General features: G+C 41.4%; 1 protein-coding gene across 1 annotated transcript in view; it reads left to right on the top strand.

Annotated features, from left to right (window-relative positions):
• HEPACAM (hepatic and glial cell adhesion molecule) overlaps window positions 1-10,964 on the top strand; it is a 122,307-nt gene extending 111,343 nt beyond the window's left edge. Inside the window, exon 7 of the mRNA XM_075603161.1 lies at window positions 8,805-10,964. Coding sequence (XP_075459276.1) covers window positions 8,805-9,107 — 303 coding nt within the window. The 3' untranslated portion in view covers window positions 9,108-10,964. The remainder of the gene's footprint in view (window positions 1-8,804) is intronic.
• The last annotated feature ends 5,246 nt before the right edge of the window (window positions 10,965-16,210 follow it).

Below are 16,210 nucleotides of genomic sequence, written 5' to 3'. Positions count from 1 at the left end.
TAAGTCTATCACCATTTCATTATTACATACAACGAGTGCTGCCCATAGGGTGTCTTTGTTCTCTAGTTATTACTCACAAAATACATAGCCAATACAAAGCCAATACATTGCAATTACATTCAGATATCAATTAACCCCTTAAACACCTTATCACATAATAACCGCAAAGGTAATTAAGGGGTTAAGCCACACTGGCCCGATACCCACCCTTCACCCATGAATTTGTACAGTGGCTTCATCATGCAACTATATATACAGTATATATATATACACAGATATATATATATATATATATATATATATATACAGATATATATATATATATATATATATATTTATATATATATATATATATATATATATATATATATATATATATATATATATATATATATATATATATATACAGTATATACACACACATGATAAAACAATATACAAATAAATGTAGAAGGGTTATCAAAACCATACTGTCCTACAAATAACACTTCTCCATACAGACACACTACATTACAATGAATTTCCTTTAATAATCCTAACTGATCTTACAATCTAAATCATCAAATGCCAATGAAACACCTCACATTCCAATCAATACATTGCATTTACATTGTATAAATGATGCATAAAATCTATGCACCATATACATTCTGCAAATGAATGTTAACAATATTATTGCAAGCAAAATACAAACACTTCCAAACAAGTCAACTATTTTAACCAATCAAGTAAACAAAAATCAATTAGCAATCATTATTTACATCCCTAAACAATTGACAGTCCATCCCGAACAATGAAACAATTAGCTAATTCACGCCTGGAGCAGAACAATTTAGCATGTGAAAAAATATAAGTACCAACCAGAATACAAACTTTAAAACCAAGGCTAGCCCTGACCTCCCTCAAACACACAATACAATATCAACAATTACATCTATCTAATTTTAAAATACTTTAAACTCACAATAAAGCACAGCAGCATAGACAAATTAATTTAAAACACATCAAATCAAGCTTTTAAAACAACATCATTTCTTACCCTGTATGTATATATCTCTCTAGACATATATACATACATACATACAGTGGCAAGAAATGATATACCACAAAAAAAAAATACACATGTTAAAAAAGCTTTAAAAAAAATTAACAAGTTAAATAAAATACATTTCTTTAGTTCACTTACCATTACTTGGCCCCACCGACTCCCGTTGCGCAGCTTACTCACGAACCAATCCACCAGGCACAGGAACCCATAAAATAAAAAAACATAAAATAATAAACATTACACTAAAAATCCAAATCAATCCACGGGTCTTCTAATTGTAATCCATCTTCATCTGTATTCTTCTTTCTTCTATCTTCTTCCGGGTGGGGCGGGATCTTCTTTCCGTCTTCGGCCACGCCCTGGCTTTCTTCTTCTGTAGGAGGTCCTTCCTCCTCGGCGTCTGGCTTCAAAATTAGATGACATAGGCTTTTAAAGGCCTATGACGTCACATTTTCGTCATATGGTTCCCACGGCCCCGAAAACCATGTGTTTTGGCCGATAAAAATAAAAATGATGATGTCACTTAAAGGCAATGACAGCACAGCCAATCAGAATGGCTTTGCTTCAATTGCCTTTAAGATGAAAAGACACATGGCCGCCCTCACATGGTATGGTAGCCAATCAGAGCGTGGGAACTCCATCCCTACTCTGATTGGCTCTAGTATATCATGTGACAGAGGCTTGGGGGGAAAAAGGATGTGACGTACTACAGCCAATCAGAGTAGGGATGGAGTTCCCACGCTCTGATTGGCTCTAGTACCATGTGACAAGCTTTCAATGACGTCACATCCTCATAAAGGGGTCTGTATCTCGGGTTGCAGGGGGTCCCCGTACCTGAAACCAACGCGGTTCAGCTCTGGAGACCCCCTGCACATCTACACTTTGAATAAAAATGTATTTTAAATGTAATATTTCTATTCATGTATTTATTTAGATTTTTTATTTTTTTTTGGGCGGCTGCTGTGTGTGAATTTTTTTTATTGTGGGTAGTGGGGGTGGGTGAAGGGGGTATTAGCCCCAACGATGGTTGTTTAGGGCTTGCGGGGGGGTAGCGGGAGGGGTTAACCCCTTCATGATCGTAGTGGTATTAACTGCTACGGCCGTGAAGGGGTTAAGTGCACCCGAAACACCCCCGTAAGTCCTAAACTCACACCAAGGGCCAAATACCCCCTTCACCCACCCCCTCTACCCACAATAAAGCGGGCACGGTGGGTTAACCCCTTCATTGCCTTAGCGGCTATCAGCTATGGTAATGAAGCAGCATTTCTGTATTTTTAATAATATTGTGCAGGAGCAGGGGGTCCCCTGAGTTTTGATTTGAGGCTCAGGGAACCCCCTGCTCACTGTACAATATTATTAAAAATACATAAATGCTGCTTCATTACCATAGCACATAGCCGCAAAGGTAAGGAATGAGTGTTTATTTATATATGTGTTTTATTCATACTGTAGATGTGCAGAGGGTCTCTGGAGCTGAACCTCTGTGGTTTTAGGTCCGGGGACCCCCTGCTTCCCGAGATACAGGCCCCTTTAGGGGGTGCCGGTATCCCTCTGCTTTGTTTACATGCCGCGGTCACGTGATCGGGACCTTTAAATGCAGAGGGATACCGGCACCTCATAAAGGGGGCTGTATCTCGGGAAGCAGGTGGTCCCCGGACCTGAAACCAACGCGGTTCAGCTCCGGAGACCCCCTGCACATCTACACTATGAATAAAAATGTATTTTAAATAATTTTTAATGTGCCGATGTTTGCGCAGAAAGAGCAGCGGTTCTCTCTCTGCTGCAAACACATCTCGCCAGGGGACGGCCTATAGTATCATTGATGTGCATACAGTATACAGTACTGTATGTGTACAGTACTGTATGTTAGGGGTTATAGGGGTTGTTGTTATACAGTATATATATATATATATATATATATATATACATATATATATATATATATATATATATATATACTGCATTACAATTCATGAATTTATGCCATCTGGCGGACACACGAAGCATTGCAGCCTAGTAAATCCTGAACCATTATCAATTAACACATCAACCGCGCGTCAGCCGGGCATGACCCTGGCTGGGACCGCGGCATGCTCCAGGTGAACAGCGTGGCATTCCAGGAACCAGCCAGGGACAAACCGGTGATTTGTTAGAATAAAGTGTGCCGCAGCAGTACCCGTGAAAATTGTCATTTACCTCTGCTGTGGAGGGAGAATGGTCTTAATAGACCAGTCCTGCACAGGTACATGAAAAACCTACTAATTAAAATATGGGGTGGGGTGGGGTGAGCTTAAACCCTGGAGGGGCCACTGACCCCCAATCAACTGATGCTAATTATTCTATACATTTGGCCATGCTCAGCGGTGGACAACCAGCTAGCATCATAGCCTGTTAGCTGAATGCGGATATTGGGATTCCCTACAGCTGATTTCTTCAGACCAACACTGCACCGTCTACGTTGCTTCTTGCTCTGCTTTGGGCTACCATGCAAATACTTATATGTAATTGGGGGTATATATTTTAATTGTTTTATACATAAACATATTTTTATATGTACACTCTTTCTGTGTATCATCTTATCTGGGTGAGGAACACACTACACCATGACAAGGGAACATTGCCCCTCCACCACCATATGAGAGGACAATTCTTCCACTTACCATCCCTAGGGGATCCAGAGAGGACTGAGCAGGCAGGCAGAGATTCATCTGCTAAATATACTTTTCAGTGTTTTCTGTCTCTACTGGGCCATGTGAGTTTTAGCATTGCCCACTGTAACGGGAGACCAGGTTTATTACCACCTTTTTATACCGGGATCATTAATTGAGCAAAGCAAGGTATTAAAATAAATTGTAATTTATTTCAGGAAAAGACATACACACAATGTAACAAAATTTACAAGGTTAACACATTTACTGGGGCTAACAAATACATTTATCCTTTAAAAGAAATTCACAAAAATCACCTCTTTAGGAGCCATTTTCCTTGACCGGTAGGTACTCACGACAGTCCTGGAACGGATTTCGGCATGCAATGCCGACCGCGCCAGCTACCGCTATGTTCTTCAAGCCTGCTAGCATCTATGCAGTACAGATCATCTTTGAATTTTCCTCTGTTCCATAAACCTTCCAATGGAAAAAGTACTGTAGCCCGCCACAGGATCTACAGGAATCCAATATTTGGCTTACTTCAAATTCCTCCTGACCATCCACCAAGAACGGTTTAGGAGGGGGGAGGGTAGTAGGAGAGAAGGTGTTCTGGATGAACGGCTTGAGGAGGGAGACATGAAACACGGGGGGTATTCTTAAGGTATCCGGAAGTTCCAGTTTGAACGCCACCGGGTTGACTTGTTTCAAGATTTTATAAGGTCCAATGAACTTGGGCCCAAGTTTGGAGGATGGCTGTTTCAAGTGTATATTTTTTGTAGTCAGCCAGACCTGATCTCCCACTTGAAATGGAGGTGGTGGTCGTCGACGTTTATCCCCCTGGGTTTTTTGCTGGAGAGCGGCTTTGGTCAGATTGTCTTCCAGAGTAACTGGAGTTCTTGGATTTTGTCATCCTCTACAGGAACTCCGTAGAGGGGACTGGAAAGAGGAATGACAGCGGGATGTTACCCGTAAGCACAGAAGAACGGTGATTCCAGTGTTTCGTGCTTCATGGAATTACGGGAAAACTTGGCCCACGGGAGCAAATCAACCCAGTCATCCTGTAGTTCAGAAACAAAACAGCGGAGGAATTGGTCTAAGGACTGATTGGTTCTTTCCGTGAGACCATTGGACTGGGGATGGTATGAAGAAGAGAAATGTAAGGAGATACCCATTCTTTGGCAGAAGGCCTTCCAAAATCTAGAGACGAATTGGGATCCACAATCTGAGACTATATCTGTCTGGACTACATGTAGGCGGAATATCTCTTTAAAAAAGATCTCCGATAGTTCAGATGCCATGGGTAGCTTCCTGAGACGAACAAAATGGTCTTGTCATGTGAATCAGTCGACCACTACCAGTATGGTAGTCATACCCCTTGAGGGAGGCAGCTCTACGATAAAATCCATGGAGAATTGGGTCCATGGGCGGGTGGGGATGAGTAAGGGGTGTAGCATTCCACAGGGTAACGTCCTTGGCACCTTCGTCTTAGCACATATAATGCAGGCTGCCACAGACTCCTGTACGTCTTTGCGAAGCTCAGGCCAACAAAATATTAGTTAGAGGAAATCACGTCTTCCTAAACCCTGGGTGCTCAGCCGTCTTGGAGTTTTGACCCAATTGCAACACCTCACAGAATTGGGGAGGAACAAATAATTTAGACGAATGTGTGGACATTGATCTAGGATCCTCTGCCTGAACTTGCGATATCTGTTGCAGAAGTGATGAAAATATGGCAGAGATGATCTGTGCAGATGGAATGATGGGTCCCTGCTCTATCTCCTCAGAGCCTTCAGGAGGGAATTGTCGCGATAGAGCATCTGCTTTGGTGTTTTTGGATCCTGGATGTTAAGAGACCACAAAGTTGAACCGAGTGAAGAAGAGAGCCCACCTCACCTGATGCCTCCCAAGTCTCCTTGCCCCTTCAATGTATTCAAGGTTCCTGTGGTCTGTAAGGATTGAAATCGGAGAAGTTGTCTCCTCAATCAAATGTCTCCATTCTTCAAGAACCATTTTCATAGCCAGAAGTTCCCGATTTCCAACATCATAATTCCTTTCCGCAGTAGAATTTTTTTTTAGAAAAGAAGGCACAGGGGTGGAGTTTCACATAAAAATCCTTCTCTTGAGAAAGAATGGCTCTGGCTGCCAGATCGTATGCATCCACTTCAAGCACGAAGGGTTTCGTAGAATCTGGATGGATAAGCACAGGTGCGGAAGAAATGGCGGACTACACTAGGTTCAGGGTACCTGGGCATGTATCTGGGTATCTCTGCTATATCAGGGAACCCCTGCTACACTAGGGATTCCGTGAATAGCTGCATATATAGTTTAGCCCTTTCATACCCATTTACCTTGTCTAAATGATGCTACAGCAGGGATCCTGGTGGTGAGCCGTAATAACGCTTCCAGAGTCGGAGTTTGGCGGAGTAATATGCTTGGCTGTATCCGAGAATCTCAATCAATCCCTGGATATAACTTTTGGGATATCCCATAACTTGGGAACCCCGATACATAGCAACATTCTGTTAATACTTTCTCTGACAAACCCACCCTGAAACGTACAGCCTAAAAATCTCCCGATCCCAGCCCTCCAGTAAAGGCAAAAGTTACATAAATCTTTATTGTCGCAAAATTAGTATACAGTTGCAGTAATACTGTATATTTTTGACACCTGGGTCCCAGAGCTGACCCTCTAAGACCCTAACACACGGGTCAGGGTTAACAAAGTGGGCTTGACCTTTATTGATGAGCCTGGTTAACCCCTTCCCCGTCACACTCCTCAATGTCTTGGTTGGGGCAAATGGTGGCCCGATGACTTCCATACACCCCAGGACGTGAGTACTTGAGGCTAACTCTGGTACCAAAATAGCTTCACACTTGGCAACCTCTGAGGCTTTCATGTCCGGGACTCGAGCAGACTTGAATGCACCAAGCTTGGTAGCCAAATGGTGTCTCAGAACCCTGGACCTTGAAGTCCCAGCTCGTATTACTACAAGAATATACATACTTTAAACATACTGTTTAATAAAATATATACTTAATACCTTTCTAAGTCTTATGGTTATGGGGAATAGAATAAGAATCTGCATGTTTATTACTACTAGCCATACTCCCCACACACTATACCGGACTTAGACTTGCAAGCTTATGTATGGTTGGAGTACCCCAAGAACCCCTACACCGGATTCTGGGTGACCTGGGCATTAACTGGGCATTCCCTCTTATACTAGGGACCTCTTTACTGTTCTAGGCATACCACACATCCCTATGCCACATTTACCTTTCTGGTCTGTGCTGAAGCAGGGAATCCTAGCGGTGAGCCGCGCAAACGTTTTCAATGGGAGATTTTGCTAGAGCAATGTATCTCAATGTATCCGACAATCTGTCATGATTCCCGGGTACATTTTTGGGGTATCCAGCAACTCTGGAATCCGGCTAGCTAGACACATTCTGACAAGACTTTCTCTGTTAACCCCCCCTTGAAACTCATCTCTGCTTCCACTCCTGGAAAGTTAAAAACACAAAAATTCTTTGTCGCACATTTTTACACAATGCTTTAACAATCACTGGGCTCAAGAGCTGATACTCCTGAACCCCAATACATGGATCAGAGGTAACCAGACGGGCTTGACATTTATTGTTGAGCCTGGTTACCCCCTCACCATCACAGTGCCGGTATCCCTATGCTTTGTTTAGATCCCACGTGGATTTCACGTGGATACCGGCACCCCATACTGGGGTCTATAACTCAGGAATTAGTGGGTCCCAAGGCTGAAATCAACTTTGTTCAGCTCAGGATACCCCCTGATGAATAACTGGCACACTATGAATAAAAATAAAATGTAAGCAGATATCCGCCAATGATTTTTTTTATTTGGGGGGGAGGGGTGTTTGATACTAGTGTGCAGGAGCAGGGGGTCTCCTGAGCTGAACAAAGTTTATTTCAGCCTCGGGGACCACCTACTTCCCGAGATACAGGCCCCGTTATGGGGTGCCGGTATCTCCTTCAATGTGAAAATCCCTTGGTCACGTGACCCACAGGATTTTAAAATGGCGGGCCTGTATCTCGGGAAATAGGGGGTCCCCAGACCTGAAATCAATGCAGTTTAGCTCCGGAGACCCCCTGCTACAATACTGTAGTATTAGAATTTAAATAAACCCCTCGTGATCACCTGTTAGAGGCGCGCAGTTAGAGTGACTGATTCAGCCTATCTGTTACTGCGCGTCTCTTACAGATCGGTAGATCTCGGTAGGATTAACACAGCAGGGACCCCTGCTGTGTTATTCTGATGGCAATGTAAAGAGGGTTAAGGCTCCACTCCACAAATAAGATGAATATACAGTTTACCGGTGCTACTGGTTCAAGGAAGTACCTACCAGGCAAAATCCAAAGTACACTTAGGAAAAAAGAGGGATCCAGCGCTCCACGGATTTCTAGATAAGTAAATGTATTGTGCCACACAACGTTTCGACCAATAGGTCTTTCTCAAGTGACTAGTAATTGTGTGGCACAATAAATTTACCTAGTGTTATTCTGATGGGCCATTTAGTCTGCAGAGGACAATCGCGGACAACCACGCGGTTATAGTGCATGATTCACCCAGATAAATGATCGGATAATGGCCACTGCATCTGTACTTAAAATACTTTCAACTTTTCCTTAGAGGTAATATTTGCTAAGTAGTGCTGCTCCATAAGAAACCTCCCAGTGCCGTAAAGCATCTTATGACAACTTAAAATATGGCACAAAAAAAGCAGTCTTATGGCATAGCACCATTTAATAAATACGGCCCTGTTTAAGTGAATGGGTCATCAAGGGGCATATTTACTAAGCTGTGTTATTTCACAAGACACTTTCTATGCTGAGAGACACCTTACAGCTCATTCACTTGAATAGGTTATAAAGGGCCAAATTTACTAAGCCATGGTGAAGGTGTCTTACAGAGTAGCGCTGCTTATTAAATAGGACCCTATTTGTCTTGAAAAGTAGTCTGAAATAGAAGTGAACATAATAAAAAGCACAATGATTGTAATAATGAAACCTAGATGGTGTACTGTAAACCACTCTTTTGTAGTTTAGAAACATTAATACTTGCTGATGTATTTTTAAGGAATCCCCTGAAGCGGAAGAAGACTCCCCGACAGAATCAAGAACTGCATCTGATCATGGATCTCCTAGTTATTCCAGTTCCTCAGCCCCATCTGGAAGATCCCCTGGTGCCCCTATTCATTCAGTTCGCCGATACCATCGTTCTCCAGCAAGGTCACCACCCACCAACAGAGCACATGTATCCCCCTCCAGGTTACCCGTGGTTATTTCTGTACCCCAAAGTACCACTCGGTCAGTTCGAACAACTGGTGTGCACATGATCCGGGAACAGGATGAAGTCAGTGCTGTGGAGGTTAACACCTAAAGATTGTCATGTGTGTTATATGAATCTAAGCTTTGTACCAACAACATGATCAGTTTGATTTTGTGCCTCACAGTAATGAAGCTTAGGTTACTTCTTGTGTAAGCTTGCTTGTAGGGTATACAGTTTATATTGCTGCACTGTACCATAGCATATAAAGTTAATTCTGAGTCATCGGACTATAGCCCTTACAAAGTAAAAACATATACACAGTATGGCATGGCGAGTTCCTCCAAAATATGTGTAACTATCCCAATGTGGCCGATTACTCTAAATAACAATGTTATACATACAGGTAGCGGATTAGCAGCAATGGAAGGGATACAATTTGTAATCTGACAAATAAGGCAATTAGAAAATAATAACTTCAACAAAATATTCAAATTCATTCAGTTTGTAAAACAATGTCATAGGGCCTCTGCAATACAAATGTAAAATACTTCTCCACAGTGACAAAATATACTAGTAGAAGAATATAAAAAAAGAATGAGAGTGAAGCTTTGTTACTTTTCCTTTTACTGGAGCATTCATTCATACATTGATTGATGAAAATGCAGCTTCCAATACAGTAGTTAACTTGATGAACCAGCATATTTTGCAACTTTAAAAAAAAAGCTCAATGAATATACTGTATGTATATTATTAATTTCCAAGAGAATATTTATTTGGAAATTACTTGTGATTTCTACAATGAAAGTGAAACCTATGGTTTAAAGCTGCACTATTAAAGCTTTTTTGTCAAACTTAGGGATAGATTCACAAAGCTCTGTTAAATCAGGGCTCCTAACGTGATGTTACCTTATACAGTAACATATCTCATTTTCCCTGGGTTAACACATATCCACAAAGCTAATTATAAGATAAAAGCAATGCCCATTGTTGATTTGATTAGCGTAGGCTTAATGTCGCATTATAGTAGCCCAATATTGAGTTGGCTTCTAAGAACGTGATGTTAAGTATAATATACTCCCATCCTGCCACTGTAACAGGCTAAGGAGTAGGAGGGCTCTTCTATTTTTGGGATGCATAAAAGTCAATGGGTACCCTGCTAAGATTGTAGTCTTCCTCCTTAGTAATTTAGGTTAACGTCACATTAAGCCACAGAGCTTTGTGAATCTGGGTCTTACAGACCTTTTTTTTCTAAATAAACATGTCTGTGTTTGAGTGATCTGCTGGATATTGCACTGCAATGTGATGTTATTCTATATGGCACATAAGGGGCTTGTCAAAATTCTCTACATTTCAATCAATAATATTAATTTATTAATTACGACAGCCACAGGCTGTGCATTTAAATGACATTAGGCAAAAAAGAAAAGTTTATTTAATTTAAAAGGAAACTTAAGAGGAACATCAACACTTTATTTTTTATTTTTGGTGCTATTTTCTTTAAAATACATAACAATTGAGATTATATTTCCCTACAGAATTGTAAACACAGCCTGTTATATCTAAGTACACAAGTTGTAGAACAACTTAAAATAGCAGTAGGCCACCCTGGCCTTGAAAGGGATTAGTGGCAAGAACCTGCTACTATATCATTCATATACTGCCTTTCTCTGCCAGGTAGGAGGACTATTTTTCTAACATCCTCTTGGGGAATAAGCGATAGGAAATGTCAAGGCTGACAGAAAAAAATGCCTCAAATTATCATGTGTTCGGAACTTCAAATAGAAAAGAAGGTGGCATAGAGTAGATTTTAACTTTCATACATCTCTTTTGGTAATCACAAGATGCATGTTAAAGGAATAGTAAACAAAATCCAATGTTGATATACAGTATCTGTTAAACTGTTTCCCACACAAAGACTCCAAATGTGTGATTCCACAAACTGTCCGCTGCACATGATCATATTTTCAATAAAGGCATTTCCGACTAATAAGCTAAGTGTGATCATGCTTCATAGTCTTTTTTAATCCATTGGGTGTCTTATGGCTAATTTTATTAGGACTCATAGTTTATCATATTAATTGATCAGAGTGTATAACAAGATGTACTGCTCCTAAATAGAGGATATTACTTAATAGGCTAAACAAAGTTTCACAATCATGAATTGGTTTATGCTAAAAGTTTATAGTCGTTATGGAACTAAAGAGAGTGCATAGAAGAGCCACCAAATTAATAAAGGGGATGGACAATCTAACTTATGAAGAGAGACTAGCTAAATTAGATTTATTTACATTAGAAAAGAGGCGTCTAAGAGGGAATATGATAACTATATACAAATATATTCGGGGACATACAAGGAGCTTTCAAAAGAACTATTCATCCCAAGGGCAGTACAAAGGACTCGGGGCATCCCTTAAGGTTGGAGGAAAAGAGATTTCACCAGCAACAAAGGAAAGGGTTCTTTACAGTAAGGGCAGTTAAAATGAAGAATTCATTACCCATGGAGACTGTGATGGCAGATACAATAGATTTGTTCAAAAAAAGGTTGGACGTCTTTTTAGATAGGAAAGGTATACAGGGATATACCAAATAAGTATACATGAGAAGGATGTTAATCCAGGGATTCATCCGATTGCCAATTCTTAGAGTCAGGAAGGAATTTATTTTTCCCCTTGTGAGATATCATTGGATGATATGTCTCTGGGTTTTTTTTGTTTGCCTTCCTCTGGATCAATAAGTATAGATATATGATAAAATATCTGTTGTCTAAATTTAGCATAGGTTGAACTTGATGGACGGAAGTCATTTTTCAACCTCATCTACTATGTAACTATGTAACTATGTGCCGGGATTTACTAATTGCCAATGCAGAGTATCACACTACAGTTTTGCCTTAACAACGTGAATGGCAGATAACGAGGGCCACTGCAATACCTCACTTATGGAGTTTCAAACACAATCACTGTTTTTAAAAACAAGCAAACCATACTGTATGTTGTATAAAAGGTGGACCATTGGGATAATAAAATAAGTACTGTTCATGGGACCAATTGATCTGCAGTCTCTCACTAAGACCATGTGATGCTCCAGTGCCTAATGTAAAGGTCCATCTAGCTTCCCTCTGTAGAAGAAACCTATCCCTATCTCCATTGATGACTTTATCTCTTAGTTGGGATGAATTATGTCCCATCATCCAAAATTGTGGAGCCACTGAATTGTTAGAGTTTTTTATGTTGCCTTTTAAGTATGTTGTACTATTCTCTTCTGAAGACTGTTCATACAGCAGTCCGCAGGGGCTTTTCAACATATACACAATATGAGTCCATATACGTGTAAAGTCCAATAATATTATATTGCTTCTCTGTTCGTTGATCAGGACAATATTCACACCTTATAAACCATTGCAGTTGCCCCAACTACTACAGAGGTATGTACCCAAAATGGGTTTAGATACAACTGTTGGCTTGCTATCTTTCAGTGACTTTGCCTCAACCACAGTGTCCTTAATATTTTTAGACCTCTTGTGTGCAATATAATGTATTATATTTGCAGTGATTAACTAACTCACTTTAGTTTTCCCCTTACACCAATTGTAGCATTTGCATGTGCAGGTTATTAATATCTATATCCTATGTTGTATACTTTTGTATCATAGTTTTTTGGCTGCTGAAAAGAGAATTATAAATGAGTAAAGATGAAAATATGTTTCCTAAGAAGAAACCAATAGCATGACCCCAAAAGTCCTCAATATGCCCATACTGTATAACAAAATAACAGGCCTTAATTACACATACTTTCCGATATACACAGAAGCGGACTAAAGGAAAAACCGAATATGAGCTCTAGAGGACAGAAAAAAAAGAAAACAATTCCATAGGTATATATTGAAAATAAATTGGCACTTGTAAATGGGTTGTGGAGGCAATGTGATTAGCCTTAAATAGAGTAGAAGATAGGAGGAGACATAACATGGAAGAATTGAAGATAAATGAGAGAAAATACCTGTGGGCTGTGTAAAGCCTCACAATGGTGTATATAGATAGTATCTACACACACTAACATTAATGCAACAACCTCATATTTCTACACCTACCATTGGTATACACTCCCACTCCACACACACCTTGTGTAAAGCGCTGTATACACTGTGGGCGCTTTATACATTTATATTTACATACATACATACACACACACTCTTACATTACCAACATTCAGCACAGCACCCATTGGGTTAGAAGAGAATGGGTGCCACCTCTGCTGCTCTAAGGATTACACAGTTATAACTGTGGTTCGACAAGGAAGCACTATTATTTGTAGATTAACATTCTTGGTACTATCTGGATTCCTTTAAGAAAGTATCTTTGCGGGCAAAAAGGTTGTCTAGGCCTTCAGATTCTGACTCCTCATTTTCATCTTATTAGACCAGATCTGTGCAATCTCCTTTATATAGATTGTACAGGTGGCATTAAATCCCTTCTATGTACCTATCTATTAGAGGTGGCCCCCATTTTCTTCTAACCCAGTAGAGAGAGGTAGCCCATGTTTTGTTCTTCTTTTTTTTTTCCAATGTTTTTATTAGGCATTTTTAGAGAATACAACATTTCTGACATATTTTGTAGCCTAATATTTTCCAAAACATATTTTTTTAAAGGGGGGGAAAGAAAGGCAACCTAAGTTGTCCATGAAAAAAGGGAGGGGGAGCCTTCATAGAGAGAAGGTAAGGAGGGAGGGTGGTGGGGTAGTTGAGGGAGTGGGAGGAGGGGGGGGGGATGGGGGGGAGGGTATTGTCGTCCTACTGGGCTGATAGGGTGTAGCTGGTGAAGTTCGTACTGATTTTTCCTTATGGGGGGGGAGTTAGTCTCCCACCTCCCTGGGTTGGTCGGGGCGCTCTGGTAAAGTGGAACCAGGGTTCCCATATATCCTCAAAGGCCGGGGTTTTTTGTCTGATGTTGGCTGTGAGCCTTTCCATGGTCATTACTTCCCCAATCCTTTTCTTTATTGTATTGAGCGCTGGCGTAGCTGTTTTCCTCCAGGAGGCCGCAATACAGCATCTCGCCGCAGTGAGAATGAAGGATATTAATTTCCTGGTGGGCCGAACTATATTCGGCATGGGTGCTGACAACAGGAAGGTCAGTGGTTCAATAGGGATTTCTAGGCCTGTGACCTCTTTTATAAGAATTTGGACCTTGGCCCAGTATTTCACAATTTCTGGACAGGTCCACCAGATGTGGGCCATGTCCCCTCTATTACCACAGCCTCTCCAACATTGGTCTGATGCCAGAAGGTAGATCTGGTTTAATCGTGCTGGGGTAAGATACCAGCCAAACATGATCTTATAGATGTTTTCCTTAATTGTGGTGCAAAGGGAAGTTTCTGAGGCTGCCTGCCAGATTTCCTCCCAAGTCTCTCTTTCTATATCAACGTTTAGGTCAGCTGACCATCGCAGCATGTAGTCGTGCTGTGTAGGGGACGTTGAGCGCATTAGAATATTGTATATGTCTGAGATGAGTCCCTTCTGGTAAGACTTGTCCTCACACAAGAGTTCAAACGTCGTGAGAGTGGGGTATTCTGGATGAGGGCACGTAGTTCTGACAAAGTTTCTAATTTGTAGATATTTAAAGGTGTCCAATTTTGTAATTTTAAATTTGTTCCTCAGTTCTTGGTAGCTCAGGAGCTTCCCTAGGCTCAGTACGTCGGCAATCGCCTCTATACCCTGTGTGTGATAGTGGGCGGATAGCTTAGATCCGCATCCTGGAGGGAATTTAGGGTTATTAACGAAGGGGTGAGTTGTGAGTTTATGGATGTGAGGTTAAATTTAAGTTTGCAACTGGACCAGGTGTCCCACGTGAATCGTGAGGCCTGTAGCTTAAGATTGTGTAAGTGGCCATCTCCTCTGTTCAGGCTCCAGAGGCAGGCTTGCAGAGAAGGCAGTTTGGCACACCGAGTTTCCATTCCCACCCAGCAACATCGGGTCGGGTCTGAGTTCCACATTACTACCTGCCTGAGCTGAGCGGCTAGATAATATTTATATAGGTCAGGCACCCCCATCCCTCCTCTGGATATCGTGGTCATCAGGACTGATCTGGCTACCCTGGGTCTCTAACCCTGCCAAATGAAGTGGAGTAGTCTATTCTGTATATATTTTAGATCGGCGGCCGGGACCTGGATTGGGAGCGTCTGGAATAGGTACAACATTCTTGGGAGTATATTCATTTTGGTAGAGATCATCCTCCCAATCCATGAGATCTGATAACCTTCCCACCGATCTAGATCCCTTTTGATCTGATCCCATAGTTTCGGGTAGTTATCCCTATATAGGTCCCGATAGTGCCTAGATACACTAATTCCCAGATACTTAATGCATGAGGGGCACCATCGGTAGCTGAAATTTAGCTTGAGGAGTTTGATTGTGGGGTCGGGAAGACTAATATTTAGGGCCTCAGATTTGTCGCTATTTATTTTATATCCTGATACCTTTCCAAACTCCGTCAGTTCCATCTGGAGGTTGGGGAGGGAAGTTAGGGGTCTGGTCAAGGTCAGGATAATATCGTCAGCGAATAGGGAAATTTTGTATTGTTCAGTGGCCATAGGTATACCCTGGATGTTTGGGTTTTGTCTTATTTTGGCCGCCAGTGGTTCAATCGTGAGAGCGAAAAGGAGAGGGGAGAGGGGGCAACCCTGTCGGGTACCATTTCGAATGTGGATTTGTTCCGCTCCTCCACCCGATAGTCTAACTGAGGCGGATGGAGTTTGGTAGAGCGCCTGGACACCCGTGAGAAAGGAGTCCCTGAATCCGAATTTTTTTAATGTTTGGTCTAGGAACAGCCAGTCAATTCTGTCAAATGCCTTCTCTGCGTCTAAGCTTAGTAACATAGCTTGTGAGTCTGTAAGGTGGGCATGGTCAACAAGATTAATGATTTTACGGGTATTGTCTGAGGCCTGACGGCCCAGGACAAACCCGACCTGGTCCATGTGTACTAGTCTCGGGAGAATTGGATTAAGTCTGTTCGCCAGTATTTTACTGTATAGTTTTAGATCATTGTTCAACAGTGAGATTGGTCTATAGCTACCGCATTGTGTGGGGTCCTTCCCTTCTTTAAGGATTATGGCCAAATTGGCGGACGACATTGAAGATGGAATAGGACATCCTTCTAAAAATGAGTTGAACAATTGTAAAAGGTGGGTGGACAGAATGGGGAGAAACTTCTTATAGTAGG

This window comes from Ascaphus truei, chromosome 6 (genome assembly GCF_040206685.1).
Source record: "Ascaphus truei isolate aAscTru1 chromosome 6, aAscTru1.hap1, whole genome shotgun sequence".
NCBI lineage: Eukaryota > Metazoa > Chordata > Amphibia > Anura > Ascaphidae > Ascaphus > Ascaphus truei.
This window is presented reverse-complemented; position numbering and strand designations above follow the sequence as displayed.